The sequence below is a fragment of the Anneissia japonica genome, unplaced genomic scaffold (genome assembly GCF_011630105.1).
Source record: "Anneissia japonica isolate Jap-2015-1 unplaced genomic scaffold, ASM1163010v1 scaffold287737_len543101_cov190, whole genome shotgun sequence".
NCBI lineage: Eukaryota > Metazoa > Echinodermata > Crinoidea > Comatulida > Comatulidae > Anneissia > Anneissia japonica.
Genome location: NW_022726340.1, coordinates 377,710 through 397,219, shown reverse-complemented (window position 1 = coordinate 397,219; position 19,510 = coordinate 377,710). Strand labels below are relative to the sequence as shown.

Here is a 19,510-nt window from a genome sequence, read left to right as displayed (position 1 = left end):
GTGCATTGCTTCTGGTTAGCCAGCTCCATCATCGGAAGGGCTAATTTTTGACCTGAAGTTTGTTATCACAGTGGCAAATTATTAGGAGTATAGAAATGGAAGCGGAAGGGCTAATGAGGTAGGGGGTGTGCAAAGGTGGAGTGGGGGATCGATGATTAGCGAAGAGAGCTACATTGCTAAATACGTCAATATCAGGTCATATCAACTACTTCAGCATGACTTTTTTGCTTTGAACATTTTAAAATCAGTGGGGTGGGGGGATGTGGGGGTGTGGGTTGACTGGGAAAGCAAGTTTTTGGGGCAGGGTATCCCCCTTGACCCCTAGATATGCCACAGTAGTAGCATCACCATTGGAGCCAAACCAAATTATCAAGTTGCCCATATCCTTTTTTCAAGTCCCACATGTCGGCTGATGGTGGAAAGGGGGAGGGGACTTGCCCTCCAAATTGAGGCCTAAGCCTCCACTGGTGTTGCCAGAAAAATTCTATGTTCATAATAATTATTTTTACTTTATTTTTTCTACTAAAGTTTGACACATCACCAGCAAAGCAGCATCATCAAGTTAACCAGGACAGAATTAGGTCTTCAACATTGAACATATATCCAGGGAAAACTACAACTGAATCGGTGATGAAGTGGATTTTGGTAATCTTTCTGGTGAGCTGGACAGAGAAAGTCTTAAGCACAGGTAGGCCTATGCCCATCATATTGTTAAAATTAGAGTACTGTGCCTGAGTGTAAACTCTACAGTCAGAGAATGGTGCCCAAATGGATGTTTCAAAAGTCCATATGCACATATTTTAATGCCACTGTTTAAAAAAGTCTTGGAGGTGCAACTTGCTAGGATTCCGTCTGGTTTTGGCCTAGGAGGGGAGGGATGCGAAATGGCCTGGGGGTGAGCGTATGAAAAATTGAGAATGCAAAACTAAATTCCTATTCCAATGAAAACTTAAAGGTCATTTTTAGTATTTTAACTGACTCAGTGGAACTAATTTGCCATCATGGGGTGGGGAAGGGATGTGTCCACACTCTCGCACCCCAGCCTTCTGTATGTATGCCAATGCTCTGTAATCATAAAGCCAGTTAGTAGAACAAATCAAAGGCTTTGGTACAAAACCTGGATTAGATAATGTGGTGGCAATGATGACATTTTATTATTCTCAAAAGATAGTCTCTGGAGACACTATAATAATAAGTTGACTGTTGTCAAGTTGCTAAAAGCACTATGAAGAAAATTTCACCTTGACCATCACTAATAGAGGATACTAATACTCTCGATGAAGTTCAGTTTTTACTTTTAAATTCAGATTTTTCCACCATAGAAAATAAAACAAAGTTATTCAAGCTATCTGTACATTACCAGCACATACAGGCAGTAAATATTCCAAAGGATGCTCCCTAAATAACAAATTAGACCATAAAAAATGAATGAAAGTTTATCTCCTACCCACATCACTGTAGTAAAAATTGTCTTCAAAATGAGAAAAAGAAAATATAATTGAATTTTGTTTAAGAAAAGACATTTTATCAAATAAAAAAACTTGCAAACTTTGCTACTAAAGCTGTTAAAATATAGGCCTACATATTTCCCTTTCAGTGGAGACCAAACCTCGAGACCACCCCAAATTTTCAGGTCCCAAAGTGGTCTCGGATTGGAGGATGAAATGTATCGAATAACTATTAACGTCAACATGGTAGGCCTACCTATTAGAAGAAGAGATGATATTCTATCAACTATTACAGTAACATGAAAGATAAATTTCATAAATATACTTGGCTATATTTTACAGTTTAGTTTGTCACTGATGTATGTTACCATAACAAAATAATGAAATTACTGTTAAATTATTACTGGTACACTAGTACTCTTTGAAAAAGCTTTCAGGAGGCTTTTAAGATTACTGTAATACTTCTGAATTCTTAACCCACTTCGATGGTCAACGGCAGATTAAATTCTGCAAGTCAGTCACATTACACATTTCAACAATATTATTGGCAACAACTGTATGCCTACCTCTTTTGTCCAAATGTGTTATTTAATTCAATTTTCAAACCAGAATGTTTTTCCCTTGTCAAGTGACTCTATTCATAGCTTTATGCTCTGTTATAGACCCAAATAGTGAGCTTTGTTTGATAAACCCTTGTTGGTATTATAAATATGATATTGTGTAGGCCTAGTGTTTTTTTGTGAAATGTACTGTAGGTTTCTGTACTCTGTAAAAAAAAAAAACACAAAAACTAGGACGTGTGCCATTTTCTATATTCACAATCAGCCAATAATCTAAATACATGTTATATACAGTAGACCTGGCCTTTAGTATTATAAAGTTCAAAGTTGTTTGCATAAAGCTAACAGCACAGAATTGATCAGTCTGTCAAATTTCTGACATACAATATAACAAATGGCGTCAATTCGATCACATATTAATCGGATAATTGACATATGCTCACATCCCATACCCATATCTGTATACTTTCTATTTTTAGACTTGACATATTTTTATTTAAATAGTTTTTATTGTGGAATATTAGGCAACAGATGTTGGTTGGCATTAGCATACATATTACTACATTAATTAACCATTTATCTGTCACATTAGGTATTATAGTTTGACACCTTGCAATGTAGAGTAATCATTTCATAGAAATAGGCTTCAATTTATCATTAATAGTGTGTCTGGCACAGTATACTATGGACCTATATTTTCAAAATGTATGTTTAAAAAAATAAGAAACAGCAACGAATTAATAAATATGGAATTAATAATCTAAATAATGAGGATGATGATGAAGATGATAATAATAAGAAATGTTAATACAATAATAGGTAGTAGTAGGGGACCCCGGGGAGCTCACTTGCATACCAACCAATCAGGGGGGTGCCGCAGCCACTTCAAGACTGAGACACTTGAGCTACCTATACTGAAAATTCTTATGGACTGGAACTACCATTTACCAAAAATGCACTGTGCTCTAAAAGACGACAGGGAAAAGGTCACTCAATAGTCCCAAAGAAGGCGCAATATCTTACGGGTTACCGATGGCAAAAGTGTTCCGTCCGGTCGCGATCTCGTGGCTGCACCAATCAGTGGTTGGCTTAGCCAGGGGCTTCCAGCTTAGCACCCAGTCTACATGTAGCTTGAAATTCCCGCTAAAATCATGCAGAAAATCGTGGTACTTTGACACAGGATAGGCCAGGGACTTTAACTACCAATTTCACCCCGGTTATTTCCCACACTTGTGCTACAAAGTCCTCGCAAGCATACCCCATAAATGCTGCAACTCCCCCCCTCCCATATTTCCCACACTTTCCTGCTGCTAAGTTCTCGAAAATATACCCCGTAAATGTGGTACCTCCCTGTATAGAAATATTCAAGGGCGAGCCCCCCCGGGTAGGGGACCTACCGATTTTATTAATAATGTTTCGATAATAGTGAGATAGGATGCGATTGCTCTATTTGTTTCTATTGTGTTAATGTGTAATAATCATAAACGAATATTTGGTATCTGCTCATGACACACTGAGCTTGAATTTTCATGTAAATAACTTTTTTTTAATTATTTAAAAAAAATTTTGTTTGTTATTTATTATCAATTGTAGGCCTATTAAAATTTTAGTAATTATTTTGATTATTTAATATATTTGTTTAGTTGTAATTCTTTTTTCATTTGCTTTTAATTTATTTAAAAAAAAAATTGTTTTAAAATTCATTAAATCGTTTTGATATAAATATAATGTATTTCTGTGGTAGTAAAAGTCTACATTATACACTCATAAAAAAGGCTAATAATATTTCATTATGTTTCATTTCTCTTGGGTATGGACCTACAGTAATGCAGGATTTTTTTAAGGCTTAACACAAGTGCTATGTTGCATTAATAATACTTCAGTTGCATTCAATGGTTTTGTACCATTGAACTAATGTACAGTATAACTAATCATTTCTGAAGATGATATTTCTTTTGGAGAAATGAAATTTTCCCTATTGGGATTCAAGGCTAATCTACGCTGGTCCTTTCAACTGGCTGTGAGGCCTTCAGAGATGGCATAGTGTACTCCCTTAGATTTCCTCATTAGAACATGTTTTCCTCAAGGTGCAGTAGGCCTATGTATTGCATAATATGTCTAGTTTTTATAGCTAGCATAGACACTTAACGTTCCACAAGCATACTGTTTGTACATACAAACATTAAACAACTTTACTAATATTCTAACTAAAACACGTATTCTAAAAATAGACAATATCAAAATAAATAACAATGATGCAGAAGTTAAAAACTTCCTTAAGCAAACAATTGCATAATTGAAAAATCTATGAAAACCAAAGAGCGGAAATCGTGTGTCGGAGCACTTGTTAGCATAGCACTGCTGCAGACTGAGAGATATTCTTGAATAAGTTTACTTTTCTTCAAGTTAAAACATCCTTTAGTAAGCAAGATGTGTGTGGGTTGTTTTAGGACCAAACTTTTGCCATGAGTCACTTTGTGTTTCATACACTGACTTAGAATGTAACAATGGTTTTGTCGCAAGATTGTTAACAAATTAGACATTCCTGAATCCATAGTTAGAGCAGCAGTTTACACTCATTTTATTTTTTGGTGAACATTTTCATGAGTATTATAATAAAGTAACTATTCTGAGACAATGTTGTGATAGGCCATGATTCGCCCTTTATTCTTCTTCTGGATTTATCGCCAACTTCAAATGAAGGCTTCGGCACGAGCTTATTGATTATATGTTCCAAACCCTGCCAGTTGGCTGTTAGAATGTTTGAAATTTGAATTCAGAGTATGCAAGACTGATACAGTATAATAATTTCTCTAAACGTGTTGTAAAAAGTTTGATGGAACTTGTTTGTTAATAAAAGAATTCCCAATCCTTTAACCTAGAGTGGCAGAACCATACTAATTTTAGTGAACATTTCAATCCTTGAAATGTTGAAAAAGTAATTATCTTGAGTTATGAGCTACATTATAAAATGCCTGGTATAAAATTAAAACACTTCAGTTGGCTGTTTAAATACACTGTACACATGCATTCAAACACTATGCAACACAAGCTTCTTGATACAGTTTTTTTTTTGTGGAAGGCATTATTAAATAAATGACCATTGCTTCAATACTCTCTAAACATGTAAAAAGTAATGAAAACCTTGTTGCAGTCATATAAGAGATCTATCTTGTTCAAGCATACAGTGTACAGTAGGCCTAGATTATATTTTACATTCTGTATAATAGTTAATGCCTTGTGGCCAACTATAGCCTCAATTTAACTCCTTTCATTAATTTTAAAGCAAATGGAGACAACATGTACTATGATGTGGATTTCATTGGAGTTAAAATTTCATGAAATGTTTAGAGAAGCAATTAAAATGTGAACGATTGATGGATTTTTATAAATCTTGTAAGACACTAAGATCCAAAGAAAGCGTAATTCTTTAGAAAATGTCAACTTAGTAGTTTGAAAAAGATTTAGTCTAATATACCCCAGATTAGTCCTAGTACATAGCCTGGATTTAGAATAAATAGGCCTAGAGCAACCTACTTAAGTTAATACTAGGTTATCTATCCATTTATTTATCAATTTATTTGCATCTATATAACTGTCGCCTTGAATCTTTCCATTCAACTATTCATCCATCATTTCAACAATCAAACCATCAAATTTTGATAAGGATGTTTCAAATATTGTACTATTTTTTGTTTTTTTAAAATATGGTACATACTTGCTACCATTTTTAAAGTGTTGTATGAAATGTTTGATAATGACATCTCATTTAGCTGCATTATTGAAATTCATTTTTCCAAAGACAGGTGGTGATATGAAAAGCATAAAATATAAAAACAGTATTGCCATAAATGAAAAATTACAAAAATTAAGGTTACAATACAGTAAATTACCTAAAAATACATACAATATAAAAATATAAGGGTATCTAGATACAGCAGTATGTCAATATTATTAAACCTACACATTATTTATTTATTTTTTATTTCAACAATGTTTAAAGAGGTACAGTAACCCTTCCCGTTTCCTTGAAGGGAAACTGATATTCAGGGGCTCACTTTAGTAAAAACTAAAAAAGTAATCATATTTTAAAGTTTAATTCAAAAAATGAGTAGAAAAAAAGTGAATCTATCTCTTAAAACTCTGGTTTGATATGTTTATTGCGCTAGAAACGAAATAGTTTCTGTGTGGTTTTGTAGGTGTTTTGCTCACAACAAGCCTGCCAGATCGGCTTGTAAATTAAGGATTAGGCTATATTTGTGTAAATGGGATTTACTGTAATACCTCCATGGTATAATACAGCAAGAACAGCCATACAGTAGATGTCTTTGAATTACGTTAAAGAATGTAAACTTTCCTTATCATATAACATTCTTATCTCTAAGTTTCTTGTTTAATAACAATCTTAGGATTTAATCTTGACTTGTACAATACCGTAGGTAAAATATGAAAACATTAAAGAGTAAGAATGACTTGTGTAAACCACAAGCATACTGTACTGTAGCCTTGTTGCGTTGCGTGAACAGGGTTTAGCAGACTAGACTCACACAAACAATATTCTTCTGACTCATTGGTAATCGTAAGAAATTATTCTACAATCCACCAATTTAAGTTTGTCTAAAATTATAGTTTAAATATTTCAAATAGAAATTGCAACAAAATTACTTGGTGAGAGTATTTAAGCTAAATGCGATCAACAATGATCACCTTTAGTGCTGAATGTGGCACAGACCAAGCAGCATAGAAGCAGAATAGAAGGCCTCTCAAAACTCTTCATATTTTTTTAGACTAAATTGAAATGTAAGTCATGAATCTATGAATCATTCAAAATGTATACGTTGTTATAAAAAGCATCTTTTATGCTAACTTCATCAAACTTTAGACGTTTTATTATGTACACCACTTTTGACTCTGCTCAATGCATAAGCGTAGGATTTTAGGGAATGTGTTTATTTTTATACCCACATGTATGAAATCCTGATGACATCATCTTTGGTGACTAATTCGGCCAACTATGAGCCTTATAGGTGAAAATATTTGTCATCAAAATCCTGATTGGAAAGGCAGTTTTCCCTAAAATGACATGGACTAAAGGCAATATGTTTGTCTAATTGGCCTACAGCACAGACTGTACTGTACCACACATTAGCTTGACGTAAAGTTAAGGTTTATACATACCAGATTCCTTGTTAACAGTAGTGATATACAGTGATATATTCCCAGCAGCTGGAGCAAAGCATCTTATATCAGTCCATACATTGAGTATTGATGAAGTTTTATTGTGTTAATTAAAAACTAGCTTTCTTGTCTATACTCCTATCAATCTGTTTTCTAAAGTTACTGTATTGTATTAAATTTTAATGTACCGTACTGGAGTTATAATTTATGGGTGTGAAGTGACAGGATTTTTTCTCACAACTAAGATCAACTCTATTTCTAAAGCCTCATAAAGTCTACATAATCTATGTTTTTGTTTTGTTTTGTTTGTTTCGTATTTCGAAATTCATGTCATAATTTTTCTCCCTGTAATTAGCCTTTGACTATAGTAATTCAATTTCTTTCATTTAATATGATTTTTCAGTTTTCTTAATTGAAGTTTTATTATGCGTGCTGTATATTGGTTATATGTTTTAAATATTCTGATATTAAAAATATGTTCATTATTATATATTCTTATTTAATGTTTATATTTTTTCCCATTTCTGACACCTTGTAAAATTATGTACAATTCGCTTTTCATTGCAGGTGCGATTATTGTCACTAAACCTATTGGCCCCGGCCATTCAATATACTGTTGTGCCAATGGAACAGAAAATTTCTGACAATGAGTTTAGATTCTTTTAGAGATTGTGAACAAACCTCTGCCCACGCCTCATATGTCTGGTATTTGCTTTGTATTCTTTATTTGAGAAGGAAATAAAAGTGTGGTATAATAGCAATAAAAAAAATGTTTTAGAATTCAATCTGCACCTACATACTAAACCAGCCATAAACACACAAGCCACACCATGGCTTGCATGAAAGAAAATTTAATCTGGCCTGTGCAATAATTACTGCACAGTGGATATTGCCTATTATGTTATGTACAGCAGTTGTATAAGAGCTTGAAATTTATGCAGACAATGTATTAGAACATTTCATTATTGTAAATTAATCTCATCGATACTCATTCATCAAGTTATTCAAAATTACTGTAGTCTGGGAGGTCCTCTCCTTTCACTACTCTTTTATTGGTTGTCATGATAATAATTTGTTAAACGTAAACAAATATAAGTGAGTGAATAGATTTTCCTAATAAAAATTGAATTGGTCTTAACAGTCATACTGTAGGTTCAAAGTTTATTGATTATTTGAACTTTTTTTTAAGATGACAACGAACCAAAATAAGATTTATTTTAAACCTGAAACGACTTGATCTAGAAATGCCATTCAACCTGCTGAAATCACAGATACTTAAAATCTTCACAAGTTCTCAAAGAGATGAGCAAACTTTAGGAATAGAGATAGGCTTATTTAGCTGTATATATTATCTGATTATAGATTATGGCTATCTATAAAACAGTTTATACTTGTTTGGGATACCTTAATTAACTCAGATTTATGAGTACTGATATTGATCAAACACTGTTTAGTCTGACAGATAAAAATGTAATAGTATTATTTATTCCTTCCCACAGGCTATAACAATTTTAATTAACAAATCTTTAATCCAATACCAATCAACCTGTTAAAATCACAGACACTTAAAAAGTTCATTGCTTCTTAAGGAGATGAGCAAATGTTAAAAATAAAGGTAGACTTTATCTGACAGTAGTGCAGACTTTATTTAACTGTGCTTCTTTAACAGATACAGTATCTGATCAATAAGATTGTCTGTTCTCTATCCTTGTTTAGTCGAAATAATTTGATCAAATATTCTTGAGTTTGATATACAAAAATTGTATCCCTGACTTTATTCTTTCACACAGGCTATAAAAGTTTAATCACCCAATCTTTAATCCTGCAATGACTCAACACCAATCAACCTGTTAAAAGCACAGACACTTAAAAAGTTTACAAGATCTTAATGGGATGAGCAAATGTTTAGGAATAGATAAATTGACTATAAATGTTTAGGCAATTAAAACTTTTTTTTCAGCAAACTAATTGTCAATTTGTTTAGTACCTTGAAAGTATCGTCACTATTAATTTGTTTTGAATTGTAAGATAAATTAGGGATTTATATCAGGAATAATAAGCTATAAATTTCTTTGATTCATGATGTACTGAGTGGAAGTAGTTGCAGGCTGTCCGGTTCCAAGGTCCAGATCATCAAGAAATATCACAATGTTTCTCAGGACTAAAAGTCCACTTGGACTCCACAAGACTCAATTTAAGAGGCTTGGTTATGGTGCATCGAAGGTTCCAAATGATTAGCTTCACAGGATGAATCACCCTCATTAAATATATAATAGCTACCTGTAGTAATGATCAATCTGCATAGAATATTTTGAGATTATCATTAAGGAGTTCAACGATCGATGAATGGTTGAATTTGCACTGCAGCCTATATATTCCTTGTCCACTTTTAACCGTAATCAGCTGGGAATTTTCCATATTTGGTAGACTTCAATTAATCTTTTTGATGACCTTTTCTACTGATATGTTCTTAGGTTTGTGCTACTTTTGATATTTCATAGATAGGAACCTAGGATGAAAAAGATGTTAGATATACTGCCACCAAAAAGTTGAAATAACAATTAAAATTAAACTTGTAATTACTCATTTTAAAAAAACCATACAATGTCATCAACTTTCCTTATTAAGTCTCAGATTTAAAAAAAAAAAGTTTTTTAATGACCTTATTTAACTACAGAAATTGTTTTTTTTTGTTTTTCCAAAAATTGATAAGTGTATACAAAGAATTAAATGTTTAATTTATCAGGAACACTTATTTGAAATAACGCCTATACAAGTTAAGCAATTTTTATTTTCAAATTAATGTTTTCGCCAAAAGGCAAAGATTTTCTTTCAGAGTAACCAAAAGTTAATGATTTATGTCACAAATGCCTGTGGTTTGGCCCTATTTGGATATGACATCATCATACCAATATGTGTATGAGTGATATTACATCATCATGCCCATATATGGGAAATTCACAAACATTTGTCACATAAAAGTTGATAAAAGTATGTAGAAAATTAGACAGGTTTATTTTGCACATTTGAACTTATTTTCAATGGAATTTGTGCAATATAAATTAATCAATTATTATTACCGGTGTTATTATTAATTTTTTTTTTTTACTTTTTAACTGTAAATAGTTAAAGAAGTCTGCAATGAGCAAGTTTGTATTGTGTGATTTTCATGGACATCTTTTTGTTTAATCATGATGATATTTTAACTATTAATGTACAGTAGGTCTGATCAATGGTACAAGTATGTCAATCAAAGTACTTCTAGAAAAGTGAAACAAATGGCAAATTTTTAGTAGAATTTTCTACATACTTTTGTATAAAAAAATAAAACTATTTATATCCCTCCAACAACAGATGTTGAATAAGCTTACAAACAACATTTGTGATGTTGACAGGATTCTTAAAACCCAACTAGCAAATCAGCCCACTAGACTTGAAATATCCGTGTTGCCAACCATATTGTGCCATCCAACACAGTTTTAAGCAGTGTCTGAATGATCTGATTGAGTGCTAATGACCTGTAAAACAAGTTTAGCATAAGTACAAGAACATATTTTCTTCAGAAATGATATGTGACTGAACTTGTGGTATGGTGGCTTGCCGACTTTAGCATATACTTGAATAGGACTTGACGTGATGGCCGGCCTGCCTGCACATTGCAGTCAGGTTGACTATCGTTTGTGTATGCCAATTAAAGACGAGTCAGTACCGATTGCCACATATGTTTGGTCCCTGTCAACTTGGAGTTCAGAATAATTAGTGCTATAAATTGTAGTACTTCATTTACTGTATACTTTGGTTTTGTGGGATAGGGTATAGAAAATATTATGTATTGAAAGTGGTATTTTCATGGCAAATAATTCCAAATATTTTTTTATACAGCTATTTAATATAGTTCAGATTAACTAGTAGTTTAAATTTCATATTTATATTAATTGTTTTGGTTTGGATAATTTAGGAAGCGGAAGAAATAATACTTACAATAGATGTAAATGGGAAATTTCCTTAATTCCTTTACTTTATTTAGTTGCCGCTTTTTTTATACAGTACACGTGTTTACTTAGGTGTTTAAGATTCTGTTTATAACCTAAAGGTTCTATAAATAAATGGTATCATTTGACATCATTAATAACTACTTCTTGTATCCAAACTACTGTATTATTAATAATACAGTACATGCAGTCATTTATTGCTACAGTAGGCCTATTATACTAATCTTATAATAAATGATATTGCTTTCAAATCAAATATATTTACTAAATATTATTTTTAATTTATAATTAATTACTATTATAATTGTCATAATTGCTTTATTTTTGAAATTATGAAATTGTCAATTCCTTTGTTTGGATTGTCAGGCCCAGGGTAACAGTAATGTAAATTAGTTTACTTTTGACTTTTCTTGCCCTCTTATGAATTGGTTTTATTGTGTATTTTTAATTGTTATGGCTGAATAATGAATGAATTGTAATTGTTGCTCTCTCTATCATTGTCATTTTACTTATTGCTTTCGTTAACCTAATAGTGTGTTTTCTTTTATTTAGATTCTTGTGACAGTGATCCATGCGAGAATTCCGGAATGTGCGTCAGTGTAGAAAATAACCGTTACACATGTATGTGCCCACCGCAGTGGAAAGGCACAAACTGTGAGATAGACTACGACGAGTGTATCAGTGACGTCTGTAAAAACGGGGGCACATGCATTAATGGTCCGGGAAACTACACCTGCGTATGCGCACCTGGATTCACTGGACCCAACTGCTTAACAGGTACTATACCAAACAATTTTTGATTCTTACTCGGAATTTTATTTATAGTCTTGGCATCATCTATAAAATTTCCCATATGCTATTATTATAATTATTATTGGTATTGTTTTTTTTTGTTTTGTTTATAGTTATTATTAATATTAATTATTTGTAATATTGTTATTATTATTATTATAAATAATAGTATCATTATTATTTTATTATTTTTATTTTGATAGTGATTGTTGCCACAATACACAATTAAAATTTGCTATCGGTGAGACAATAACTGAAATGACAAAGAGAAAATATTAGGTCAGAATTGACGGAGAGAATTACGATTTACTATTGAGAGGACAGATGTGCTAGCCTACAAACACCTTTTGAAAACAGCTTCTATAGTAGTTTTTAATATCTTGCTAATTAGCCGAATTACAATTGCCTGTACCCTTGAATATTGAAATGACAGTAAATCATTTTTCAGATGCGTGTTATGATCAACCCTGTCTAAATGAAGGCACCTGTGGTTTAGATGTGCACATTTCATCAGGCTATCTGTGCACATGTTCTGAGGGATACACAGGCAGCAACTGTGAAATAGATATCGGAGGTGAGCAGAGAAAGTTAAATTTTTATCATACTTATTAATGTTAAAATTTCTGTGATGGGCTAATAGATAAACTGTAAGAATTGAAGTACAGTACAGCATCACCATTTAAATTGCTTACATTTAAGTTATTTCTTTGCTAAATTGCTCATGGAAAGAGTCGCCTAATTTGGAAAAAAAAATGTTTTAATTTATCTATTTTAGAAATAGAGAAATTATATAAAACTATTACTGTACATAAAGAAGAATATTCTATTATTATCATTTATGATTCCTAATCTCATTTTGTTATATTCTTCAGATATGGCATGCACACAAAACATTTGCGTAAATGGAGGAACCTGTATACAGATTGGAGATCAGAATTCATGTTATTGTTTGCCAGGGTTCACTGGCCAATATTGTGAACTTTTGAAAGGTAATGAACAGCAGTGTGGGATGTATAATAAAAGATTTCAGAAGTGGGTATTATGCCTAGGGTTTGAAGGAACTGAACCCTTCCAAATTTAGGGGTTTTTTTATCCCCCTGTTGGGGTAAAAAAAATTACAATTTGTCAGAGAAACAAAATTATATGTACTTTTTACGTACAGTTAGACTTTAATACCGATTAAATAATCCTTAGTTTCCAGACCCTTTCTGGGTGATTCTAAGTGACGCCTGACCATGCCCACTTAGGCTCTCCCAGAGAAATCGGCCTATCGTTGAGACATCAGCCCCTCTGTTGGGCATCCTAGTGCCGCCACTGATTTGGACGGTCCTTTGCATGATAAAATCATTTCTCCATTTTTGTTTTATTTGCATGGGCTTCAGAAGCCATGAATCTTGGTAGCTAACAGTGGTGCTAATAATCCTAAGAAACTATAAGTCTTCCTGCTATACAAGATATTGTAACAGCTGGGATAAAATATGAATTTATGTCTGGAAGAATCTAATATGATAAAGTACTTACATAATAAGAAGCCTAGAAGTATAGTACCGTATATTAGCAGCTGAAGAACAAGTGTTGCCTAATAATCAACCTTGTTTAACCCTCTTCCTTCAGATTTAAGATTTCATCAGCAATTTTTCGCAATTGGTTCATGGCCAGTTACAACTGATGCAAAGATATGTCTCGCATTAATTTTGAATCGCTATATACAATTTTTATTATTATTTTATCTCGGCCACCGGCAACTTGAAATCTTCTATCAACAAATCTTTATTTCTTCTTTTCTGCGCCTCGGAATAGCGCGCTAGATAGATGGCTCATTATAAATTCTGTCTTATTATTTTTTTTTTCCACTCAATTATACAAAATTTTATCAATATTTACCTCACATTCTTGCATATATTTATTCATTAAAAATATATATTATCACTTTTTAGCCTAAATGTATTTTGCAGAACAGTTTTCAAAACATGAAAACAAAATTATATTTTTATATTCCTCTTTCTGAAGATTTCTTAAAAATAAAATTTGGAGAACAAGGTAGAAAAAATTGTCAGCTCTTAATAATTTGAAAGATGAAAAACATGAAGGAATCCAATTGACAGGTGTGATTTATTGTTTAACATTAGTTGCTAACTGTTTAAGTTCATGTCATCATGGCGCTTATATATAGCTTCATGATGTCACATAGGCCTACTAAAGTACATTCAAAGGGTCAGTGAATAACATACTGAATGTGTAGTGTGATTAAGAACACGGTATTACACAACCAATAACAAGTTAAATAGCAGAGGATGTTTAAATTTTTAGCAATAGAAAGGATAAATGCTTGGCAGTTCACCAAAATGATATTGTAAACTTTTAAGATGGTTAGTCTGATCATGGAGGTAAAAAATACCTCCATGATCTGATATCATCTAAAAACTGTGTATGTTTCTTCTAAGGAAGAGAAATTTAGAAAATTTAATATCTTTTTCCTGTTTTGAAATGGAAAATGGATTGAGATCTCTAGTCTTGATAATTTTGAACACAAAGCAAAATTTACCTACATGCTAACACCAACTGTTAGTCCAATATTCATTCTACCACTATGCCAACACACCAGAGAACCATTTTGATATTCAGGCTAATATTTGCCAACAACATCATGTTTACTTAATTGAATATAAAAGAGGAATACTTGATTATGTATTTGATGTTGTCTACAGGTCTTTGCCATGCAGATTCTTGTCAAAATGGCGGTACTTGTCGAACCGTAAACAAAGTTCTTTCAACAGTCACTTGTGTCTGCCCACCAGGTTTCACTGGAACGGATTGTTCAATGCTCCTAGGTAGGGCTAGATTTACCGTGCACGGATGAACAACTGAAGTGTTTTGGGGCTGCTTGCCTTTAGAAGCTTGTTGTACGTAGAATTGTCATAAAAAAAAATGTTTGTGCATGCCATGCCAAGCTTCAATATGCTCAGCAGTGTTTTCTACTATTTATCTTCAAATCAGTGTTTGTATTATTCTGGAGAACTGAAAATGAAATGGAATTTATCTGTTTTTGCCAAATATTATTGCAACAGCTTGTTGTAAGAATCAAACATTCATGTGGTCAAAAATGCTATGCTTAATGATCACATTTGACAGTTGTTATTTTATTTATTGACCAAGTCAAATGTTATGTACAGAAATTGTTTCAGTGAAATAATTGCTTGTCAAAAATATTTGCCATGTAATTTCTCAATCTAATGTAGAACATTCCTTCCTAGTAATATTTTAGAAGCTAAATCCCAAGCCCTTGTTATGGAAATCAAACGTGCAAATTTATTATCTAATTATTAGAAAATATTAATTATTACTTTTGTTACATCTTTTGTTGTCATAGACCTAAAAAAAGCAATGGATTATAATTTTATACTGTATACTAATCCCTTACCACTAGTTGAAACTCTGGTTTCAATTGTTGTTGTCATAAACCTAAAAAACACTTGATAATTATCACTTTATATTGTATACTACTCCCTTAGCACTGGTTAAAAATTGAAAATAAAAATGTTGGTAGTTTAAATATTCTTTAAAAAAAATAAAAATCCCTAAAATTATGGATACAAAAATGTTTAAAAAATTATTTTAATTATTTTTGAATGATGACTAACTCTGGTTTGAAATTTTTTAAATAAAAAAACTAATAAATAATTGAAAAAGTCATTGCAGCTGTTTTCCATGTATACCAACGTCTCCTTTTCTGGTACTAACCCACACATGACTCAAGAAATCAATACGCAAAGTTCATCTATAGATATCTCCATGGTTTAATCAATGAAGTTTTAGCTTAAAATCTGCTGTTTTCATCACAAACAGACTGGTAGAAGAGTACTTAAGTCTTGGTCGTCACCAATTATTACGGACTTGAGGATAATTACCATTAATGTCTCCCATATCATATTTGCAAATGCTACACAACCGTTATTTCACAGCGGACAAAAACGCGACGAAATTCTCATAATTTTTCGCACTTTGTTTGTGAGTGCCACTTCCTGTAGTCCTCTTTGTCATTAATGATTCGTTTTATGATGTTCCTCATTATAATCCCAGTCACTTCGAAGTCTTAAGTATCAAGTTTTAAGATGAGCCTTGAAAGCTAATTCTCAATGGCTGTGAACATTAAGTCTTCAAAATGTAGGAAAGCATATTATGGTTTAATAAACTTGATGGGTTTTTTTGTTTGTTTATTGTTCTCCCTTTGTTTTTTGGGTCATTACAGCATTCAAGGATGTTCTGTTACTATTTTTTTTAACTGGGATTTTGGGCAACATAGTTAAATGTGGCTTTACTAGTATAGCTTAGTCTTTGAATACTAAGATCCTTGGTTCGGTGGCTGTACTGATCACATTGCTTGCTGTCCTTGATCATAGGCTTGTGTTTGTGTATTGTTATCAAAGAATAGAATAAAGAATATAATATAGGTAGCATAGTAAATATTTGAATGCTGTGTATTGTCTATAATATTGAATGTACTGCATGAATAGGCATAATCCTTCCCTTTGGGAGTGGGAAGATGACTGCTGATTGTGCATGTTTGTTACTAGGGATATAATCCTAATGGATTAGCAGAGGCTGCAGGCTGTGCATGTCTGCTGGCATATGATCTGAAAGAATTTAAGTCTGCAGTAATATCGCAATAAAGAATATTTTCATATGATATGAGGAAAATAACATGAGGCAAATTTTACTTTGTTTCTTTGATTGTGAACATACCATAAAAATGAAACATTCTGTTTTTATAATGATGAAGGTTGGCCTAAGATTATTTATTTTTAATATAAAATCAGCATATATAGCTCAGAGAGCAAAATGGTTGAAGCTACATTGTGTGCATTGAACCGGGGAGGTCCTTTCAAATCCTTCGGTCCCTGACTTAATTCCATTACTGCTGTAATTGTGTTTCTGCTAGAGGGATTGGTTCTGTGTGTAATATGTGTACGTTAAAGAACGCATTAGGGAACATCTTTTAAAATTAGGAGGGATTGTCTCCTGCTGTACACCAGAAGGACGACTCCACCCAAGGATAAAGGGTTTCAAACATGTAAAAGTGTGTGACACACTGAATGAAACCAGAAAATGTAATGCTTAATTCTTTCTGTTTTTGGCAAAAGTGCCTTTAGAATTGCTTGAGAGAGAATAATAGACTACTAAAATAATTGCTTTGAACTCAATGTGTATTAACCCTGTGAACTTTTTGTGTGGTTAATTTTACTCTATTTATGTGACATTGTACAGGGAAATCATGTTTTTTTATGCCTATCATTCTCTATTACAGTATGGTACAAAAATGTTAACTGATAACTTGAACTTGAACTGTTGGTTTTATCAATAATGTTTTGTTTCCCGTAGGTTGTAGCAGTAACTCATGCTTTAACGGGGGAACATGTAACCCATCTACCACCGATCTCAACGGATATGTCTGTCAATGCTCTTTGGGGTACACCGGCAGAATTTGTCAGACAGCTCTTGAAGGTAATTTAACAAGATTGATAATGAACAGGTTCCTAAGGTGCACCTGTAGGCTTATAGTTTGATGTTCATTCAATAAAAACTCATTATTTATCAGATGAAAACAATTTCCATATACCCTAGGGTGACCCCCATTAAAGTCTTGTTTTGAGGGTAGGGGTAGATTTGTGGTAATTGTAATAGTTCAAACATGAGACAGCGAAAACAAAAAAAGAAGTTAATTGAATCACTATTGAGTATGGCCTTTTACAGAATGCTTATGTCAAATTTAAAGTAAACACAGTAGTGTAAAACATATGTTATGAAAGATTCTGAAGTTTTATATAATACAGTATTATTATATAATACAGTATTAAAATACTAAAATTAATATATTACAGACCTGTAAAACAGTCAGCATAATTATAATAATTTTTATTATTTTATCAGTATCATCATTATCATCATTATCAAAATTATCATTATTGTATCATCATCTTTAACATCAACAAATTTCTCTTGTTCTGGACAGTATTGATTATCAATATCAAACAAAATATATTGTATACCCAACCAGTGCAATATATTATTAAATAAAAATATAACAATAAAATAATATCAATAAATGATATTGTGAAACTTTAATGAATTGTTCATCCCTTATTATTATACAATGTAATATATGTATTTTAATTTGTACCCAGACTTATTGGGCTTTTCATAAAGATCTCACCACTCCATTAATCACTATTATGCCTGAATCAATTTTTGATTTATAACTCAGATAATGCTTTTCATTTGCGAGGAAGAACAAATTTAAACAGCCTTCAAATTGACTTGACTTTAATCCTAAAACAAAATATGCCACGACAGATGGCTTAGGCTTAACCAAAGCAAATGTAAAACTATGATAGCTAGCCTGGGTATTATTAATACGGTTATTGTGCCAGGTCCAGTGTGATGACCTTTAAATAGCTTTGCTGATTCGGCTTCCATGCTTTTGTTGACAGCTCCCTAAGGAATAAAGATTTGTAGTCACTGGAAAAAGCCACATATGCGTTGATGTGAATTAAAAATAATCCAAATTTATTAGTTAGCCTAATTAGTTGTATTATATTTGGTATGGTAGATTTTGCCATATTTAGGATAGTTATTAGGATACTTTATGATAGATACTGTATCTTAATTGTATAGATACTATGCCATATATGAAATGATTAGGTACTGTACCATATGGAATGTTCTACATGAGATACAGTGTCATGCCTGTAGATACGTTTTGAAAGATACTGTGCCATATTTATGATATACTGAGATGGACATACTTCGCTATCTAATGATAAATACATTGATTAGTACTGTGCCCAAAATATGGAATATGTAACTGTGCCATACAGTTTTCTTTTAAATACTGTATAGTGATATACAGTATACTTTGATAAATATTGTATAATACTATAATAAACACTATGATATATTATGTACAAGAGAGTAAATACTATGTTTAACACTGTAATATGTCTACTGTCAGTGGCGGTTCTAGGATATATTTTCTGGGGGGGGGGCTAAGTTGTCTGACAGGGGGACTTGAGCTCGTAGGCTTGAGCTGGGAGAAGGGGTTGAGAGGGGGTTCCCCCTCCCAAATGAGATTTTTTTAAAGAATATCAACCTCTAGATGGCCGAAAATGGCACTCTGACAGACTGTGACAGGTATATGTTGGCTTGGTGTGGGCCTATTTTTATATGTTTGATGGTCTGACTGCCCGACGAGCTCTGTCCGGCAGGGGTCTTGACCTGTCCGGTGGGGGGATAAGCCCCCCTGCCACCCCGCTGGCGCCGCTACTGTCTACTGTGGCTTAATAGCCGTAGTAGATAGTGCAATGTATTTTATTAAATAAATACTGTGCCATATACTGTGAAAGATGAGGCATGTTGTGGCAAAATGGCTAAGTTGTAGCAAAAATTGAAATTCAAGTTAATAAAATTTTCAGAGTATGTGATCTTTAAAATGAGGGGTCATTCATTCAAATTGGACATTTCAAGCCTAAGTTACTGGAAAGTG

At 32.7% G+C, this 19,510-nt stretch overlaps 1 protein-coding gene across 1 annotated transcript in view; it reads left to right on the top strand.

The window, feature by feature from the left end:
- The window catches only part of LOC117113094 (laminin subunit beta-1-like), a gene marked incomplete in the record, with an annotated part of 28,335 nt that overhangs the window by 1,350 nt on the left and 7,475 nt on the right, over positions 1-19,510 (top strand). The window contains 6 exon segments of the mRNA XM_033256324.1: positions 529-688; positions 11,731-11,955; positions 12,419-12,544; positions 12,843-12,959; positions 14,679-14,801; positions 17,350-17,472. Coding sequence (XP_033112215.1) covers positions 529-688; positions 11,731-11,955; positions 12,419-12,544; positions 12,843-12,959; positions 14,679-14,801; positions 17,350-17,472 — 874 coding nt within the window.